This window comes from Drosophila gunungcola (genome assembly GCF_025200985.1).
Source record: "Drosophila gunungcola strain Sukarami chromosome 3L unlocalized genomic scaffold, Dgunungcola_SK_2 000002F, whole genome shotgun sequence".
NCBI lineage: Eukaryota > Metazoa > Arthropoda > Insecta > Diptera > Drosophilidae > Drosophila > Drosophila gunungcola.
The window spans coordinates 1,845,800-1,866,808 of record NW_026453178.1 but is presented as its reverse complement, the minus strand read 5'-3'; the positions used below and the strand labels follow the sequence as shown (position 1 = coordinate 1,866,808).

The 21,009-nt window shown below is 41.1% G+C and overlaps 4 protein-coding genes across 15 annotated transcripts; 2 read left to right on the top strand and 2 right to left on the bottom strand.

Moving 5' to 3' along the window:
- Positions 1–413: 413 nt before the first annotated feature.
- On the bottom strand, positions 414–4,825 carry LOC128257552 (1-acyl-sn-glycerol-3-phosphate acyltransferase gamma). Its single transcript, XM_052988612.1, is given in 6 exon segments — positions 414–826; positions 1,283–1,598; positions 1,600–1,641; positions 2,278–2,813; positions 2,874–3,060; positions 4,673–4,825. Coding segments are annotated over 5 exon segments (1,170 nt in total). The 5' UTR covers positions 3,055–3,060; positions 4,673–4,825; the 3' UTR covers positions 414–731.
- A 554-nt stretch (positions 4,826–5,379) lies between these two features.
- LOC128257515 (titin) lies at positions 5,380–9,383 on the top strand. Of its 6 annotated transcripts, none has more exons than XM_052988561.1 (8): positions 5,382–5,485; positions 5,549–5,644; positions 5,720–6,044; positions 6,104–8,080; positions 8,142–8,345; positions 8,414–8,612; positions 8,673–8,903; positions 9,120–9,383. In XM_052988561.1, exons 3-8 carry the CDS (start codon positions 5,722–5,724, stop codon positions 9,159–9,161), a joined length of 2,976 nt encoding a protein of 991 aa, XP_052844521.1. In that variant the 5' UTR covers positions 5,382–5,485; positions 5,549–5,644; positions 5,720–5,721; the 3' UTR covers positions 9,162–9,383. The 6 variants fall into 6 exon arrangements, with proteins under 6 accessions (XP_052844517.1, XP_052844521.1, XP_052844520.1 ...); XM_052988560.1 differs by having other exon boundaries at positions 5,717–6,044; XM_052988556.1 differs by having other exon boundaries at positions 5,549–5,652; positions 5,717–6,044.
- Positions 9,384–9,639: 256 nt separating this feature from the next.
- Positions 9,640–20,684, bottom strand: LOC128258017 (uncharacterized). Of its 7 annotated transcripts, none has more exons than XM_052989406.1 (9): positions 20,032–20,684; positions 18,953–19,662; positions 18,831–18,889; positions 18,614–18,737; positions 18,372–18,552; positions 18,111–18,303; positions 16,448–17,545; positions 10,569–10,709; positions 9,640–10,432 (listed from the first exon to the last, which is right to left on the bottom strand). In XM_052989406.1, exons 2-9 carry the CDS (start codon positions 19,425–19,427, stop codon positions 10,202–10,204), a joined length of 2,502 nt encoding a protein of 833 aa, XP_052845366.1. In that variant the 5' UTR covers positions 19,428–19,662; positions 20,032–20,684; the 3' UTR covers positions 9,640–10,201. The 7 variants fall into 7 exon arrangements, with proteins under 7 accessions (XP_052845366.1, XP_052845370.1, XP_052845371.1 ...); XM_052989410.1 differs by having other exon boundaries at positions 18,953–19,498; positions 20,086–20,684; XM_052989411.1 differs by having other exon boundaries at positions 18,953–19,435; positions 20,086–20,684.
- On the top strand, positions 13,935–16,393 carry LOC128258019 (uncharacterized). Its single transcript, XM_052989417.1, has one exon. It carries the CDS (start codon positions 14,303–14,305, stop codon positions 15,389–15,391), a length of 1,089 nt encoding a protein of 362 aa, XP_052845377.1. The 5' UTR covers positions 13,935–14,302; the 3' UTR covers positions 15,392–16,393.
- Positions 20,685–21,009: the final 325 nt, after the last annotated feature.

Sequence of the window (21,009 nt, the reverse complement as noted above, 5' to 3'; positions counted from 1 at the left end):
AAGAACCGAAAGTGTTTAGCATGCTGATAAGTACAAATATATTTTTTACGATATGAAAGAAAATTTATTTGTGAATTAAGAAAACAGTTAATTTTTCTTTGCCTTCGCTTTTGGTTTAACTTACTTATTACATCTCTTAAACGAAGGATTTTTGAAAATTTTAGTGTTTTAGGGTGACAAAGATAAATTAACATGATTACAATTTTTTTTAAGAGTAATATTTATATTTTAAAAGAACTCAGATTTATGTTTTTGTTATTTTATTTTGTATCTACGATTTAAAAAACAAAAAAAATACTGTGGTATTTTGAGTTAAGGTCACTTTTTTGGTGCACTGCTTGCACACCCACTCATCAGCTGTTAGCTCCCCCTTATCAGCGCACTGCTTGCGTTATCAGAAAAAACAAACAAACTTCTCACGTTCGGTTTAATTTTAATTATTGCAATGCTCGCCAAAATACAATTGATCAAACGATTAAATTTCCACTTAGGTGTACAACTACCAACTACATACGCAAATTGATGGCTCCAGTGTGCGGGAGTTACCTCGTAACCATAAACTTAGACAAAAAAAACATGCACTTCTGTTCAAAAAACACTTTAAATCGTCCGGTAAGGAATCGCGAATTGATCCATTTAGCAGAGAGATTTTGCGAGAGGGCTGCCTTTTACAAAGTCACTTGTAGATAATTGAGTTCGACGACAATCGGAACTAAATGCGATATCGAAAGTTATTTTGTGATCGGCTTGGAGGCACCACCAGCTCCATAGCTGGATCCCTTGCTGATCTTCGTCTTGTTGATGGCCTGACCCATTAGCCAGTAAACTGAAAATATAAAATAAGAAATGTTTAAAAAAATAAGTTTTAGTATATCACACTGGACGTTTTGTTGTTAAAGGTTTTCTACATTTGTTTAAAGATAATATATTGCTATGTGTATTATAACTGCTGATATCAGCATAATGTTCGCACCATAAAGAACAGTTGGCCAATCTACAAATTATTTAGAAGCAAAGTAATAATCAAATAAAAGTTAACAAATCCACAATTAACAAGTTATCTGTTTTTTTTTCCATTATCTGTTGCACTCAAATTTGTTGTTCTAAATGCCAAGTTATTTTAAAAACTGTAAGATATATAGATAGATAGACATATAGAAGTATTAATACTTTATAACTACAATAAATTTGCCTTTAAATATATTTTTTTTTTTCAATAAAGTTCTCTATAATGAATAGCTTCTAATGTGATATCCCGCGTAAACCCAAATCCTGAACTTACAGAGTCCCAGCACGGAACATGCAGTTATAAGGGCCGTCCAGTTGGCCGCCAGCAAGGAAGTGATCAGGTAGTAGAAAATGCAGAAAAGCGAGAATGTCGCCCAGCAGGCAAAGTTCACCAGCGAACACAGCCTGGGTTTGGTCACGATTGACGGCACCTCCTTAATGCCGGACGTCTTGAAGAAGCTGCCCGTCTCCAGGAAGCTGTCGATGATCTTGTCCTTCTCCACGAACAGATTCTGCAGCCAGGCGGCGGCCTCCTTCTCGTCCTCGGGCACCTGTTCCAAGGGAATACGCCTCATCAGGAGGTGAGGCTGGCACGCTTTTTCCATGCAGCAGGCTCAACATGGTGGCAGGGGTCTAAAAAAAGTAAAGAACAGAATATAAGATTGTGTTTATAACCTTGAAATAACACTGTGTAAGATAAAGGGCACCGCTTTCAGTAATATTTATATGCTGAATTTACGATTCCACGTTCCGACGATAGCTTTATAATCTCAATTCAATCGAGTCACAAGTATTATTTAAAGCCGTAATAAATTTTTATTACATGAGTCTCATGCAAAAATCATTAGTAAGAAGAAAATCTATTCACATTTCTTGCCAAAAGATTTTGGCCAAAAAGGTTTGTTTCACTACCAAATTTACATTTAAATTAACTTACTTTAACTTGAAATGTTATCTTATTAAAACTGATCGGTATCGGTACTCTATTCGTTCTTGAAAAAACATGACAGGAATATTTAAAGTGGTAGCAACAAGTTATGCAGATCAAAGTAAGTGATTAGATTAGCATGAGGCAATCAGGCAGGCGTTATCAAACTGGCTGATAAGCCTAATCGCAAATATATAAGTATGCAATGCAAAATTCTGCATTAATAATATATTAAGTACCTTAACTATATTATATAACTCAATTTACTTGAAGTTATCCACTGAATTATATAGTTTAAGGTAAGAAGAATTCTACCTGAGAAAACTTTGAATATTATTTACCTTGTCTGTGGGCCTGTACGCTAGGTTAATGTCGTAGATGGCGGGACAAAGACCCCGGATGGGTGCCAAGCTGGCGGTGAATCCCTTGGAGCGTGGGATCAAGTGGTGCTTCAGCACCGGCATGCCCCTTTCCTGGGCGAACTTTACGGATGCCTCGTGTTTGGCGGGCGTGAAACGGGTGCCCTCCGCGTTGAGCAAAAGCCAGGTGGACGAGGGATAGGAGAAGACCACCTTGAGCTGCTCAGTGATGATGGTCTTGTCCTGGTCGAAGTTGCGGTTGAGGAAGACGAACTCGGCGAGCCACCAGCTCCAGCCGATTATGGGCAAATAGCGGATGGCCTTCTTGGCATAGGCCTTGCAGTTGCCGAGGACTCCCAGCTTGTCGCAGATCATCCAGCCGTTGAGCCAGTCGATCTCGTACTTGTGGTTCATGAGTAGCAGCACATGCTCCTTGCCGGCATGGTTTTCAAAGTCATGTTTGTCCATGTAAACGGTCATCGTGCTGCCGGCATACCATTCGGCAAAGAAGATAATCTCTGAGGGAATATAGAACTTTGTTAAAGGGGTTTTTAGCAATCTGGTTGGCATGTACTCACGGGAATACATCGAGTAGCAGGCATAGTACATCAACTGGCGGAAGAGTCGCTTGTTTATGGGCTTGATGAACACATGCATCAGCAGCTGGATAAAGTTGATGCATAGCCCACTGGTGAAGAAGGTGAGCGCGATGCACAGGTGGATCAGTCTCAATTGTTTCAGCTTCTCCAGCGACACCATTTTGATCTACAAGTACCAAATGCGTAACCAATAAAACTGCAGCCTTTACGTAATCAACAATTTAATTGCACGTTATTCGCCTTGTAAAGTGGTACTCGTAAGTCCAACTTTATAGACCCCACGTATGAAACACCCCGTTTATGGCCGTTAAACAAAGTTCCCCGCACTCACTCTAGTTGAGTTTTCGTTGTCTTGGGCCAAGAGCACGCGGCTAAGTTGAAAGAAAGCGTAAAAAGCGGGAAGGCAACCACCTGCGCCACCAGCTGGCAATGGACTGGGGCAACCACCGAGTCGCACAGATAGTCGCCAGATATCGGGACAGCTATAACTTTTGCTAAACCGGCAGCCGTAGGAGAAATCTAATCAGCCTTTGCCGGACAATCGATGACTTCTCACCTGGAAATTGCAAAATTAGCAACGGACAAAGTCCGGCTGTTTGACGGGTAGTCATTATAGGGCCGATCGAAGATACTTCACAGTGGAAGCTCGCGAGAGTAAATAATCTTGAGAGTATTTTAAACAGTGAGTAATTAGTATGGGGAGGGGGAAGCAAGCTTTAGTAATACTTTTAGTACATGGAGGTAAAACCATGGTTGTAAAACCATTTTTATAGTGTGTGGAAAAACAGTTCAACTGTTGAACTTTGCGGACTATCCATTAAAATTTAAGATAGCCGTTTTTGACATCAACATTTTAGTTACCAAATCATTTATAAAGATTTTAGCAATTTGTTATTTTTAAATTTGTTTAATTAACCCAATTATATTTATATTTCGCTTTGAAAGAACATATTTTTTTGAAACCTTTTTTATGAATTTTAAACCTTTGAGGTTGATTCTATAAACGAATTTAAATTAAAACAAAAATAATTAATACTGCGACACGTGTTATAAAAATATATATTATGTACATATATTAACTTGAGTGGCGGATCATCCAAAAATGTTAAAATGTGATAATACTTGTAAGAAATAAAAGGATTATGAAGTTGCAGCTATTTAAAAAAAAAAAACATTTGGGTATATTACACTGGAAAAAGATTTTAATAAGAGATGCTTTTACAAAGTCCCAAAGAAATCTCAAGTAAAATAAAACTCTTGTCTATATAAACCCAAAATCACAATTGATTGTGGTATTGTTGCATTCAATTGGTGATCCCGACGGGGTTGATTGTTGAACCCCTTGCATAAAATTAGTTTACTTTTTCGATCGTTTACTATATATAGCGTTCTTGCTCTGGCTTGAATAGATATATAAGTGTATATGTATATATGTACATGCATATATATACATATATTACTCAGCTGGCCCACGTGTGCGAGTGTGTGTGTGTGTGGCGTGACGTGACGTGGTTAGCTTTACGGTTATCACTCGTTTTAGCGCTTCACGATCCGTGATCGCATCGCCACCCACTATTATCAAAAACAAAGTCCACCCGCAGGGCTATCAATCTCTTATCGGTTATTCCCTGGTACACATTGTGTATATACATTAATATAGCAGTCCTACGATGAGCCTTGCCCTTCGCTTACAAATATCACTGCGCAGAGACTAGTTGGAAAAAACACTGGACACTACAATATATTATTAACTTGGCGCCGACTTGCCCGCCATTTACCTTTTTGGCAATGTTTTTGTGCGAATTGATTTGTTTTCTTTTGTAAGCCAACGGTATGACCGTTCGAGTGCAATGACGTTTGCTCCGGTAAAGAAGAGGAAGCACAGTATTTCCTGGATTTGGTATTTTTCAACAGTGTAACCAAGTTACAAACTTTCGTACTAGATTTAGTAGGTTTGAAAATATTTTAAACTGGTTTTTATTTTATTACATTTTTTTTTACATTATACAGAATCGTGCAATTTTAATCAGCTGCTCGTCTGCTATTTCATAAGTAGTTAATCTTTCTGATATTCATTTTTTGGTTTTCAACAAATTTGCTTTGTGAATTAACCGCATTCTAAACAATTTTGATTGGTCAACTAACACCAAGTCGTAGAAAACCAGATATTCGACGCACCATTTATTCGCAATTCAGATGTAACTACAAATTGGGAATTATAAACCGACCAAGTAAGCTGAGAAAATTGTCCAAATGTTTTAATTGTTAAAAACGGTTAGCCTGTAAAATAAGTTGGATACCATCAAACTTTTAATGAAAAGTTTTCAAAGTCCTTGAAACAAAAAAAAATATTATTATTTTGATGCTATGAGCTTTTTTATTTTTTATTTTAATCATACATATTTTATTTTTAATACGCGTGCCAAATTCTGGGCTTGGTAGGAAAATGGTATTTCAAGATGGTATTTTTTCCCTTGTTTTCTGCTACCTGGCAACACTTCTGGATTGAGTCCACACTAAATGCCTGTCACAAATCGTTCGCAAAATTAACGCCAAATCTTTTTTTCACAATTGGAAATTGGTTGTTCGCTGTAAGTATCTCCCTAAAAACCAGAATAGACGCCAAGTTAACTTCTTGGGGTCTTGGGACAAAGTTGTAAGTGGTTTTCGTCAGCGGCAAAAAGCAGCGAGACGGCAGATTGAAAAATTCAGCCGGCAGACGCTTTTTTGTTGGACCAAAATTTGCAGACGTGAGCGCGTGAGTTTTGGGGTGTTAATCCCAGTCCTAGTGATGTACATACCTGAACTCGGTCCAATTGCAGCAGCGATGTCCAACGTGGAGATCTACGACTCCTCCAATTCCCAGCTGAGCAGCGACGAGTATAGCCACGAGGAGGAGGACTACGACGCCCTGATGGACGCAGCCGTTAGCAAGCAGCGTCCCCAGAAGACCAAACCAAAGGGACCCGGATCGGGTAAGCCCGGAAATGGAACAGCAGATCCACCGGCTTCCGCAGACAAGGATGCGAAGGCGGAGAGCGCACCGGATCCCCCTTCCACACGGGCCGAAACCCTTCAAAGGATCCGGCAATTGCAATTGCAGCGGCGCCGTTGGCCAAACCTTTACTTCAAGCGTCGCAGCATGCGTTGGTAGGGAATCCACTCTGAAAATCATATACCAAGCTCTAATAACTCCCCTCCAATCTCAGGCTGCGACCCAATAAAATGGACTACAATACCTATTTGGAGGGTCTGAAGGACTTGCTGCCCAAGCGTAGGAACAAACTGGAGCTACTGGCTCGCTATAAGACCTGGCGCCGTAGGAGCTACGACAGCAGGAGCCCCAGTCGCAGTCGCAGTCGCAGTCGTAGCCACAGCCGTAGTCGCAGTCGTAGTCGCAGCTACTCCCGTAGTCGCAGTGGCAGCCGTTCGCCGGAACTGATTTGTCTGGACGACACAGAGAACGAGGAGTCCCCAGAGAAACCAGAGATAGATACGCAGGCTAGGGTTACGCCCACCAAGGAATTTAAACCTAGGGTTGCGGCACCACCGCCTCAGCTTAACTTCGAGCTGCCAGACAAGCAAAAAGCCCACGAAAACGGTGACTTTGTCCTCGATGAGTTCCTAAAGAAAAAGGAGCCTCAGCAGCCGAGTTACGATTTGGACAACCTTCCCGCCAGCCTTGAGTTGGAGCAGACCCTTAATGAAACGCTGGTGCAGCAGGAAGAACAGGAGACGGCCGAGTCCCTGGTGATGGATGCCACTCTCAAGAGGCGCCGATCGGTGACACCGCCTACAAGCAGCGAGAAGTGCCCCAATCCCGAGAACCTGGATAAAGAAGATGATGATACCATTGAGTTTTTGTCGGTGCAGCAGAACAAACCAGATGTGGCGGAACCACCATTAAACCTGCAAACGTCCGTCACACCACCGGCTAATCCCCTACAGAATCAGCCGGCTTTTAAGCTCAGCACACCGTACACCCTGGCTCATTCTTCTGCTACCAAGCAGGCAGACAATTTGGCCAACGTCTCCTACAGTTTAAACACTCCCACACCACCGGCCACACCCATGGAGATAGAGATATCATATCCCAACGAGAAGCTGCCAAATAACACAAAGCTAAATATTCAAAACTATTCAACTCAGCACACATCCCAAGTGGCGGTCACCGCACAGAGAAGCCCAGCTCAAGTTCCGCTAAGGGAAGTTTCAGCTCAGAAAGCTCCAGCACAGACGACTCCGTTGCGCCAAGCTGCTCTACAGCAAATGGCTGCTCCATCAGCACCACCCCAGCAGATGGCTCCACCCAAACCAGCTGCTCCGCAGCACCTGGCTCCACCAAGATCAACGCCACCGCAGCAGATGGCCCCACCAAGATCAGTTCCGCCACAGCAATTGGCTCCACCAAGAGGAGCTCCACCACTGCAGTGGACTCCTTCAAGGGCCGAACAGCCACAGCAGTTGGCTCCACCAAGAGAGGCTCAGCCACAGCAAGTGGCTCCACCAAGAGGAGTTCCGCCTCAGCAGTTGCCACCACCAAGGGAAGCTGCACCACAGCAGTTGGCTCCACCACCACAGCAGCCACAAATGCATCCCCACTTGCCTCAAGTTATTTCCCCCAGTTTTGTGGTGCCACAGCAGCCGCAACCACGACGCTCGGAGACGGTGTCCACCCAGACGCAGGTGTCGCAGTCAGCGCAGCCCACTCCCTCGACAACCCGCCAGAAGCCCAACATTGATCTCAACAACAGTGATGCCAGCTTCCATTATCGCATCAAGGAACTGTTCGAAGAAATTGATACCATCATGAAGGACAAGGTGAACTCCGTGCGCCCAGAACTGAAAGCTTTCACAGAAGAGCGTGAGCGTATCGATGCGGATCTAGAAACACTGGACAAACTGATAGCAAAGAAAGAGGAGGAATACAATCGGCTACTCTACCTTCGTCACGTGAAAAAGGAACTGAGTGCACGAATGGAGCGCTCGGAGCGCATAACTATGATAAAGGACTTGCTGCCGGCCCTTCTCAACAAGAGCGTCAGCACTGAGGAACTGCTGGAAATGCACACGCTGCTCGTTGACGAGCAGCAATCTCCAATGCCCTCAAAGTACGGCCTGTCGGCAGTGGAACAATGCCTGAATCACGCCACACTTAACCAGAATAACTTGCGTTTGCTGCGCGGGTGAGTTTGTAATATTAAATGCGAAATGAGAGTTTTTCTTATGTCGAGTTGACATTTTCAGAGCTATGGGCTTGAAGGAGCAAGCCCCGCCGGTATCCCTGCGTCATTTCGAGGAGGAGCGACAGCTATTCAGAAGGAATTCCTTGCCTGCACGTCAGCCACCGATGCGCCATGTTCGCGACATGGGAGAGGAGCATCAGCGAGAGTTTAACCAAGATAATGCACCACCATCCAAGCGTCCAAAGCTATTTCACCCGCTAGACAGGTTGGAAGAGTTATCAACATTTTAGACTAGCAGTTGCTCATTAACAAATGGCGTATATATATTTGTAGATATCAAGAGATGGCAAATTCCACGCCCAATTTGGCCGCCGCTTCCTCCTCTTCCTACAATAAAGTCCAGGGTCCGGGAAAGCCTCCTTATTACAACAACCTCTCCCTGGACAATCACTTTGACAATGAATCACTGATGATCAAACCGCTGTTTAACAGCAGTCCCATGGTCTCTCAACGTGAACAGTCCAACAGACAGGTAAGAAATAAATTAAAACATTATGTGTTTGTGCCAAAAAATGATTGTTACCCTTCACAGTATCACGAATCACATTCCGCCTACCGCAACGAGGATGAAATGGGTGACGTCAAGCGCAAGTTAGGCAAGAGCAAGTCGCAAGACCATAAGAGCATTCGTAAGTCGAAGCACGAAGACGCTGCTGCCACCAACGGCAAAGAGGATAAAAGCTGCCACGAATGCAAGCGTCGTAAGGCCACCTACTTGTGCACCGGTTGCCAGAGTCAATGGTACTGCAGTCGTGAATGCCAGGTGAGCTTTGCAATTTTTAAAAAAAGGAATTTAAAGGTTATACATCTAAAAAGTTAAACAATTTAAAGTAGCTTATCTCGAATGAACAATATGGTTAGGCTATACCACTATATGCAGCAGCTTATTTCAAAAGCTAACTTACCAGCAATATTTTGATCTATCCAAAGCAAAGAAAATTATAGTAAAAATTGTTTTTTCTTTGAACATACATTTTAGCTGCGCGCTTGGGACACACATTATCGAACTTGTGGCATTTAGGTGGATTGCCCTTAGGATATCAGCATTACTATGTCTATAAACTATAACTATACTATAGCGTATCGCATCGCAAATGCCCTACTCCATCTACTCAATTGCGTTAGTCATTCAAGGATACAGGACACTGACGGACAATTCAAAATTGCGTTTCATTAACTTAATTATTTGTACTTGTACTCAATCACCACTCATCCTATAAATAAATCAAATATTTCAAGACAACTCTACAATTAATTATATTATGCAGAGGATGCATAGTTGATAGAAACTATCGTTTTTGCATGCATTTTAATACAATTTAAACTTTTTTCTTAAACTTGTATTTTTTTAGTTTGTTTTAATATATGGACAAAAATTTAAATTTGGTTGCAGAACTAGACAATTTTATATATCCACAATTAGCATTAATACATTAATTACCAAATTGAATAAATTTTAAAATTCTATAAAAAAAAATTTAATTGAAAAAGCCGTTCCTTAATTTGTTAAAAATATAATTTAACTTCAATTTTGGGTGCTACATTGCGAAAAATGTTCTTTACATGCAATTCCTTGCTATTGTTAAACAAACAATATCCTTATATTTATTTTAAGGCATATCTTTTTTGTTGTTCTTAAAACTACAATATGTAAGATTAATTAAGAGATAAAAATTCAAATTCAAAATTGTAAAATACGTTCGAACAATATAAAAGTATTCCAAAAATGATTGGGTTTATATTTAATTTATAAGTTATAAATAATCTATTACATTAAATAAAGACTAGCACACATCTGCTTAAATTCGATTTATTGCAATATTATTTGAATTAACAAGTACTAGAAACAGCATTTTATATTATTTCAAAATTTTCCTTATTCAACACTAACTTATCGATAAAATCCGAGCGTATGGCAATGCCTTCGAAAGGCGGGAAGATTTAAAAGTTTGAATTTCGAACAGAGTATTCTGTGAAATTCAACTAAACCATGGCAGCTGGAATTTAACGAGGAATTTCGTCTAGAGTCTAGACCTTTTAGGGCTCTATAAACAATGCCATTCATTTGCTTCGCCTGCGCACCTGGCACAACAGCTTGATGTCATTGATATGCAATTGGAGTGGCTGCCTCCGGGACCACGGACCACGTCTCAATTTGCGGATGCGCAGCTGGCGACTGCAGTGTAGTCGAAATTTCAGATTCGGATTCCAGACCGCATCGGCTGAGGCGGAGGGCGTGACGCATTTGTACGCGTATTGCCACCATAATCGAATGCTCTGCTTGGTGCTGTGCTGAAATCGGGATTGCCAGTGGGTGGTTTTAGTAGTGTGGGAGTGTTGGGACTGGGATTGGGCTTGGTTGTGGGGGTTGTAAATATTATGGGACCCTAAACCACCCGATGACTGAAAAGAAAATACACACACTCACCATATAGACGGGCAAAACGTAGAAGCGCTTGCACTCGCGCCGAATAAAGTTGAAGGCGATGGGGCGGCGGTATGTCGATGATACCTTGGTCAGGTGCGAACGGATCGCGCTGGCGCTCGTCGATCGCTGCAGACGCTGGAGCTGCAAAAATATAGAAATATAAAAAAATAAAATAAAATGGAATGGAATGGAATGGCGCGCGCACGTAATTAGTTTTCCAAACAATTGAACACATTTTGTGAACACAATTAATATGCGCAAAATGTTTGCGAAGAATTCGCGCCAAATTTGGCTTGCAAATGATTCGAATCGAGCGGGGCTTAATTTGAATTATGGCCGATAACTTTGTGTACACTCGGTACTATATTGTTTTTAATTTAGACACCTGGCTCTTCCTAACAATGTGAACTGTGGACGCCAAATTTAGTAGAATTATTCGTTTTAGCGCGTTGCTTTTGCATTTAAATAAAAGGGTTATGGTATTGCTTAACTGGAGCACAATATCAGAATATAGAACTCATATACATAGTTACTCAAAGTTGATCTTTATTTAACGTTCGCCTTTGATTATAGAGGAAAAATTCATTTTTTAGAGTCCCCAAATATCTTTGAACTCTATTAAATGTTATAAAAAATTATCTTAATCAAAAACCAAGACTTGGCATTATAAAAAGGGTTATTAAATTATCACGATTGTATATTTATAGCATTAATAAACTCATGATTTATGAGTTTGTTTATTTATTTTTAAATAAAATTTAAATAAATATTTGTTTTTGAGGAGTGTACAAATAGAGCCATGTCTGAAAGTTTGCTGAAAACGTTATCATTTAAATATTACTAACAGTTGTGAATGAAATGATAATATAGATCGACAATATCTATATGATTAATCACCTTTCCGGCAAGTAAACGTTATCTTAGGGTCGGAAAACTCCACAACAGCTCTGAATTTTTAAGTGGTGGATTGGGGATCGGTTGGGTGGGGTTGGGTTGGATTGGGTGGTTGAGTGGGTGGTGTGGGGGGTGTCCCTGAACCTGCTTATCAATGCGGCAAGCAAGTCGCTTTTGTTGTCTACATAATAATAACTATAAAAATTACAGTTGCAAGGCGGTGCGGATTGTTTTCGCAGTGAGCAAAAGCGACAGGCAAAAGCGAAGTCATCCAACTCGAAGTTGATAGCAATTAAATCCGCTTATCAGTTTAGAGACGCGATTTAAATTAGCACCCCAATGGAACCCGCCCCCCCTTCAGCCCCTTAATCTCTCGTCCCCTCCTTCCCTGTCTCTCTCCCACTCGGCTTCTTTGTGATTTGTCCTCGGCGATGACTATACGCCGACAAGTTTTTGCTATTATTAAACAGTTTTACAAGCCGCTAACGCTCAGAAATTGTTGCTAATTAGTTGAACCGCGCACGCCGGCGCAGCAGACCTTAAAAGCGGCGACCCATTCAATGGGCTCGGGGGGGGGGCGGTGCAGGGTTAGGCGCTGGCAACCACCGAGCTGTGCCAGCTCTAATAAAGGTGTGCGCTGGTATGAGTACCGCTGCACCGCGAGAAATTACGTATTCTGTTTCTATCAAAATTATTAAAATATCTTATCATTATCATCGAACTTAATAGACAAGCTTTTTTTTTCAAATTCATTATTGTAAAATTAGCAACTTCAATATGAAGAGTAAAATGATTCATTGTCAAAAATGCATAGAACAACCAAAGCAAAAGTGGTTAATTATTTACAAAATAATGTTCAAAATCAAACAAACTTTGGTAAACAGAAATTGTTATTTCAGCAATTACTTACAAGTCTTGATTAATTAATTGATTAAACAATTCCCGTAAATATTTTTCTTTAAGTGTACGTGTCAAGATTGGAGGCAATCGAGCTGAATTAGATGCTGCTGGGGTCGATTGAGTGCAGATCAAGCGATGAGCAATCGAGTGCAGGGTGCAGCGTGAGCAGCACAATTAGATTCTTCGAAAAAATCTGAAATTATGAAAGGACCTTGAATGCAATTGCTCTTTGGAGCAATTTGCATGTGAATAGAGTCGAAAAGTCGCATTATTTCGTTGTCAATCAGTGCGTATGTGTAATATTTAAAGGGGTGCATGTGCAATTTGACTGCCTGTCGATAAAGCTTAGTTCTTTATTTATCCTCGCATGCACTTTCTCTATTTATTTACTTATTGTTTTCGCCATTTGCCCTCTGACAATTAACACGGCAACAGAAACGTCGAACGAAAGCGACTTCGTTTAAAGCGATTTGTGCGCGCTTTTTCATGAAATTCGCTGTTGCGTTTGATGTTGTATTAGGGGTATGTGCGTGCTACGGGGTTTTTGTGGGCCCGTGTCCGTTGGCTTGGCACTATCTCCTTCTCTATCTGCCCGGCTATATCTAAGCACGATCGGTCGCAGGGTGTCGCCGTGCTTGTGTGTGCCTATGATTCAGCGCCGGGCACACAGCACAACAACAGTAAACAAATAGCAGCAATAGAGGAAGGGGTTACGGCATTCAGATACCCATTGTATTACCATGAACACTAAAATTGCTAAGTTAAACATTCATCTACATACCAAATCATGTGGTCAACAAAACATTGGGTCATTTAGCTTTTCTAATATCATTCCTGACCAATTCGCCAAAAAGTATGCAATGACTTTTAAGAACGATAACACATTAATATTTCCTAAATTCCCAAATTTACTTAAGTATACCTAAAAGATCTTGGTATTTAAATATTAAATTGATATTTTACTATTTACAAATTTTAATTGTGTAACTTTAAAATTGGATAATCTCTTATTCAGAATAAAAAAAAAATTCATCGAAAATGTATGCTACGAAAATCGTATTCCTGTTTTACAGCAACAAGAAAGATTCATAAAAATGTACGAATTCAGATAAAACTAATCTTGTATTTATCTAAAAACCTAAATATATTTTAAAATATTGGAGAAGTTTATTTTTCTTTTAAGGATCCTTTCTCTAAGCTATAACTAAAATGTTCCAGGCTAGGATAAATACAAAAAGTCTATAAAAGTCGCACTTCTAAAGTAATCTTAAATGAATGTGTTTTTATTTCTAATGGGTCTTATAACTGAATGATAAAATATTTTCATCCATAATATATTTTTTATTACGAGCGATAGATAGTGGATTGAAGTCTTGAATGAGTGAAGCTTTTCGTATTTACGATCCTATGGGTGGGAAAATTGCTTAAAGAAGTCTAAGCTCCGTGGCTTTTCCTTGTCCGTGCCCTACCACCTGAAATAGCGTAGTATACCCCATCTGACTCCACATATATGGGGTACCACAACTCCCACCACAATGAATGGCGGGCGCTGTGTTCCGTTCTGTTTTATTCTGCCAGTTGATTTCTGTTCGGGTTCGGATCCGCTCAGTTCAGTTCAGTCCAGTCGGTTCGACCACGGTTCGTGTCGATTTCGAATTCGCAATCCGTTCCGTTGTCATTGTCGGATTGGATCGGAGAGGGTCTTGCAAGTAAAATTCATGTTAATGAATGTTAATTTATACATTTGTAAGAATCTAAAATCTGTTTTTCCATACACAACAATTATTGACGCGCGCACGTCGGCGGCCGCAGTTGCTGTTCGGCGGCGATTTCGAATTTTGAAAGCAGTCGCGCCCGAAACGTCGCTGCGAACGCATCGATCGGTAATAACGGTAAAGCTATAGCATAACGCTGCGGGAAGAACTGGGCTTATTACCACAATGGATCCCGAGTTTGTGAACAAATACAATCAGGTCCTTAGCCGGCTAAAGCTGGTGGAGAATTTCGATGGCAGCGATCCCGGCAAACTGCCTCAGTTTCTGCAAAAAATCGAGGCCCTAATGCCGGCCATAAATACTTTCGACGACTACTACAAAGCTCAGCTAATAGGACATATTAAAAATAAGTGCACGGATCGAGCCAGAGAAGCGGTTTTCACGCGTCAAATGAGCGCTCCGGTGGGCAATGGCAATGGCAATGGCAATGGAGCGGGAAATGGTCACCTCCTGAAAGCCGAATCCTGGCTAAAACTCAAGGATCAACTGCTGTACAACTATGCGGAAAGGGAGTCCAGCTATTCGCTGATACACAAGATACGCAGCGCTGTGGTGGACTCCAATATAGAGCTGTATTACCAAAAGATGGCCAAGCTGAAGCACAGACTGATCAATCGAAAGTTAACGCACAATGATACTTTATATGGACTCGAGGATATAGAGAGGATCACACTGCAGGTTTTCCGGGATCATCTGCCCGAGCCGACGCACTCGATGATCCTGCGCAGAAATCCAAAGAGCATGGAGGAGGCCTATCGCTATATAGTGGAGGTGCAGCAGCAGTTCTACACGCAAAGCGGATCGCTGGCCAGCGATAGCCAGGGTGCCACTTTCTCAACCAGCCACAAGCAGCAGTCCTACGGCGTGGGCATGGGCGGAGTGGGCGTGGGCACCGTCGGACTGGGCGTGGGCATGGGCGCCGTTGGCCTGGGCCTCTCCTCCTACGCCCGCCAAATGTCCTCAGACAAGGGGCACCAGCAGCAGCACCACCAGCTCCAGAGCTCCAACTCCAAGAGCTACTACTACAACCAGTCGGCACCACCGGTGGGCGCTGGCAAAAACCATCCCATGTTCAAGAGTATCGGCAATCCCACCTTCAAGTCCAGCTTCAGCTACAATGGCAGTAGCAACAGTGGTTCCGGCATGGCCTCCAACTACTCGAGTGGCAAGAAAGCGGATATAAAACAGAACTACCAGCAGCAGAAGAGCCAGAACTATGCGAAGACCTCATCGGCCAGTGCTTGGAAGAAGTAATGATGATACGGATATATGGATGTACGGATATATGGATGTACGATCTCCCAATCTCCCAACTATGAGCGATCCAATGAGATAAGCAGATCGAGCATGACCTAATCCCTTTGGAGCCTGTGACTAAGCCAAGGCAAAGTGCTTGCCACCTCATGCTAATTACCCTAAAACCTCACCCTCTAATGCTGATGATGATAATGATAATGATGATGATGATAATGATGATGATGATGATGGTGTGGTGTCACCGAAGATTATAGGATGTGAATATAGATTAAAGTAATGTGAGCAATACTGTGCAACGAGATGGAGCTGATCTTCTGTACTTCCAGATAAACATTAAAATATATCGGTATATGATAATGATGTGAATATTCAAATAAACAAATAACACAAATGTTAATATTATAAATAACAATGCAACAAATTAAATACCTCCATGAATGATAATGTATAAGATTGCACATGCAAATAATACAAATGATGTGAATATAGATGAAGATAATACAAATAATAGAAAGTGAAGGCATTCAAGTTATAGAAAGTGTGCATACAGCTGGAAAAAAAAATTAAGAACTTAATAATATGAAGTTAGAAAGAGGTACAAAAATTATAACAATATTATTTAATATAATTAAACAGATAGTAACCACAAGTATATGACATAAAAGTATTTTAATTGAAGAGCTAATAGAAATGATCTTGTCGATAAACAAGATAATGAAGCCGATCAAAATGACGTTCAGTAATGATGACATCGATCGCGTGTCTATCGATGATAATCAATCCGCAGACAGTATGGACATGTTAATTATTAGCTCATAAGACCCGAGTGTACATAGCCCCACACCTCAACCTCAGACTCAGCCTCAGCCTCAGCCTCCGTCACATTACCCCCTTATACATATATCTCCCACAATTTCCCCCATTTTAACAACAATCAACCACCCACCCACCTTCAAATTTGTTTTTGTTAACAATAAAGTGTAAAGTTTAACAGCCTTTTGTTCTGTGTTTAACGGTCAGGGGTATATTTTTTGGCGAAATTTGTTTACTCACAATTTGCTGGGCACTGGATCGATGGGCAGAGTTCCGGGGATCATAGCCCATGTCCTGCGGAGCTGGTTCCGTTTGCTGCTCCTGAAGTTTCACGGTCTTGGGTCTTGACTTATCCTTGGAATCCTTTTCGGGCTTGCCAAAGAGTCCTCGCTGCTCGGCTCGACGAATTAGATACTTCTCATTCAGATGAGTAAGGGTTTTTCGACGCACCAGGGATAGATAACTACCCGTAGTCTGTTGCTTGATGCAATTATCCTGATTGATGCATATATCAGGGACTGTGTCCTGCACAAATTCATCGATATCGGGTGTCACAATCAGATCAATGCTATCCAATCTGGGCAAGGGGGGCGCCATTGACGACGGTGTTCCCGGTACAGGCGGTTCCGGTTGCGTGGAGGGCTTATCCTTCTTCCGGGGCGAATCCTTGCTCATTGCAGCCGCCGGTATATTGGCTGCCTCCGCTTCAGCAATGGCCTCCAGTCGTTTCTGCTCCTTGTAGGCATTGCGATGTTTCTCCAAGGCCAATTTATTAATCAACTCCACGACATGCTGCACCATATCCTCGTTTTCAGTGCCCACAATGGAGTGCGTTTGATAGAGGACAAATTGGACTTGGGGTCGCGACATCGACATGGTGAGGGTCAGCAGCTGCTCCTCGAGGATCATGGCCACCCGCTGGCGACCTTCATCGCTGACCTCCGATTCCGTGAGCACCTCCAGCATACTCAGATCTCCACCACGCGAACAAATCAAATCGATGGGATCCGAAATGGCACTAAACGAGTTTGGTGGCGTGGCGAAAATGCCCACAACCGTCCTGAAACGATTCGATTCCATGGGAAAGGAGGTAAATGCATCGCCAAACAGTCGGATATTATTAACCCCTATTGATTCCATATAGCGTCGGTACTCCTTCAGATTTGCCCCGGCTCCATAAACATAGAAGTTGTTCACCCGGTTGATGGAGTAAAAAAGCGCTGCTAAATACGCGGTGGATCGAGGGGAACCTATATGCGTCTGCAATATATCGCCGTCCAACTCGAAGTAATCCATTAACTTGGACATAATAGCCGGACCAAAAGTAAAGTTTTTGTCCTGAAAGTATATCAATATTTGTAAACATTTCAAAAGTGCATTGGACCCTCTGCAGCCCAAAAAAAAAACAAGGATAAACATTCTCTAGATCTCAAGTATTAAATTACATGACGAAAACAAGTTTACTGTCGGCGATATTTGGTTTCAATGTTTATTGATCATACGCAGTGTTGACTTTCCGAAAATGTATTTACAACCTGACTTCGTGCATTTTTTCTGGGAAAAAATCAAACGTGCACGCCTGCTGTATTTCAAATTTTGATCGACACATTCAGTTAATTACTAAAAGTTGTAACCGAAAAAAAGCGTTTAAAGTAATAACTGTTTTAATTAATAGGTAAATATGTGTAAAATAGTACGTAAATTTTTTTTTAACGAAAAACCTTGGTAGATAAATGAATTACGTAATTTAAGTTCAATATATTTTTGATAAAAGTAATTCTTTGATTAAGGTCATCAATGTCTAAGTTTGATTTGTCGATAATCATACACGTTCATACTTTAAAAGGGATATCTGGGATCATTACATTACCATATTTTGTTAAATAAAAATAAAAAGACTTACCTGCATGATAAAGTAATGCTTAGTCATCAGCACGGATTTGGTGAACTCACTGCGGTCCTTGGGAATACAGGATATGACCAGAGGACAGATATTGTCCCACTTACAGTGCTGCACCAAAAGTTGTTCCTCATCGTCTGGCCCGTGTACAGTAAAGCCCATTTCGGTAAGGATCTTATCAGCCTCTTCTTTGTTTCTAAAGAATCAAATGTGTAAAAGTATTTATACTTTTCTAGTAACTCACTCAAACTTTAATTCACTCACTTTACTAAAAAGGGATTAATCCAACCGGTGACCACGGGATTGGCAGCTGCGATGGCCACTTTCTCATTCTGAAGGTGGATGGGCAGCAGTTGGGAAAGTTTAAGAGCTCCTACCCGAATCCTCATCCGGGAAATCGAGGCTGCCAAACGAATACGATGTTGCCACAGGACATCAGCATGATCTGTTCGAGAAATTGGGGGATTATAAATAATATCATATTTAAATAAGTGATATCCACCCACCTGTCACTTCCGACTCCTTGTAAAGACTCGCTTGGAGATCCTTTTCCTCAGAGTTACGTCCTTTAAACTGACGATCGTAGAGTTCGAAGAGCATTAACCAAATCCTTTGTTCGTCGTTTTTGTACTAAAGAAAGGTATAACAAGATTAATAAAAAACCCTAACCAGCTTTAAATCAACCCTTAAAAAAGTTACTTTTATAAAACTAAATCTACCCACCTCTTTGTGTTGTTCAAAGAAGCTGACATCATTCAAGGCATTTGACATAACAACCTTATCTAAAAGGTACAAACAAACAGTTTAGTTGCCCATAGAAAACCATGCCAATCTTAAGAACCCACATCTAAAAACATCGTAGATTAAGGAAAAGGCCAATCGCATCTCATGCTCATTTTGAAAATCCACCAGAATCGGTGGTTTGCGGAGAAGTTTGGCGGCATTTGCGATGGTTGGCAATGTCCAACGTGCGCCAGCCTTCAATTTGACCTTGACCGTAGTGGAATGACAGTATTTCAGGATCCTGCTACGTCGTCCATTGGGACTAACCCCGGGCGACAGGATCTTGGTGATGCGCAGCGGATCAAACAAAGGTTTCTCCTTCTTATTGATGTCGTGTAGGGATAGCGTTTCATCGGACGAGTCGTTCACGTGGCGTTGGATCTCCAATAGCATGTAGTACATCTTGTCCTGCCACTCTTCATCGCTGGGCAAGTAAATCTGCTTGGTCTTCTTCAGCTTCTTGCTTTGCTCCTTGAAAATGGCCGGATACACCGAGAAGATGTCCGCCAAGCTCAGGAAAAATAGTTGATTGGACATGGCGGATGCTTAAAAAGTTTACCAAATCAGCAGATGGTAACTATTGTTGTGAGATAGCTTGGTACCTCCATCTATGATTTAATTACGATTGTTTAGGTTAGCTTTAATTTTATCATAGGCCAGTTCAATGTTAATTTTTGAGCGATCTTATAGTATTTATCGTTTTCAAACTCACATATAAGCTCTTAGACTATGTAGATTTTTCGTGATATATATATGTACTTTATAATCTTATCTAAAAATCATGATGATGGTTATTAAAACTGTCCATTTCTCTTAAATGAGGATGTGTTTATATAAAATGTTGGTTACTCGACAATTTTCAGATTACAACGTTTTAAATTATTAATTTATTATTACATTTCAACTGTTAATTAAAATGAACTTAATGAAATTGGTATTTAATTCGAAATAGTTTACAAGTTTATAAGATTTTTATTAACATGCAATGGTTTTCGCAATTACTTAGTTACGAATTTTTGTTTGGTTTAACCTAACGTTAGGCCTCTATATCACACCGATCCACTACATTTCAGCACGATCGGTTAATGAGGGATAGCTTCCACAATTAGTGAGATACCGATACGGTGCTCTAATTGCGTACAACCATTATATTTTAATGCACTTGATTTCAGCACGATCGGTTTGTGATAGTTACAGGTAAACCACACGAAGGCCCTTTTGGATAAACGGGGAAATCCCGGATAAACTTCCTTTCGAATAACGGTAAAAAGAGCAGGAGCGAATCCGAACCGAGCAGTTGCAGTGAACAACGGCAACTGGATGAGCCCAGGTGGACTCTCCTTTCGATGGCGTGTCTTTCATCTCCCTTTTTGCCTTTGAGACCGCCCACATCCCCCCATTTCCACAACCAATTCCAATGACAATGACAACTGCTGATTTTCATTCTCAGTCTCGTTCTCTCATTTCCATTTCCATTTCGTTCGGTTCGTGCTTAACACCAATTCAATGCTGGGAGCCTCCAAATTCTGAATCGACATCCAACCGCGCTGCATGCTCCATGGAATTACTTATCTATCTCTTTGCACAGCCCCCTCCAGCCCTCTCCCTTCCACCCACCTGTCGCCGCATGCAATGTGCACGCCAATACTGTCGCCCTCTCCCTCTTGCGGAGGGGCCCTTCCCATCTGGCAGCTGGAAAAAAAATTTCGCCACAAAGGACAAACGGAACGTTACCGTTATACGCTTTCCCTGGATGAGTGTGTTGTCAGAGCGATAGGTGTATACAGATGAGATCAAAATATTAGTGGCTGGTTAAAAAATAAATATATAGTTAAGGGCCATATACTAATTAAGCTTAAATTTTAGGCATTGAATGAGGAGCGAAGGATAATTTTGAAAACTATTGTTTCTTTGGTATATCTAGATCAAGTAATATTTTTTTGAGTTGTCTAACAATAAAATGTGTTTCTTATTAAATGCCTATAATATTTAAAATCTCATATTACAAGTTTCGATATTTACCTATATTCCAGATTTAATAAAAAATGTGGAGTTTTAATAGAAAGTTAAAGAAATTGATGTAGAAAGTAATATGAACATGAAAACCTCTGAATTAAAA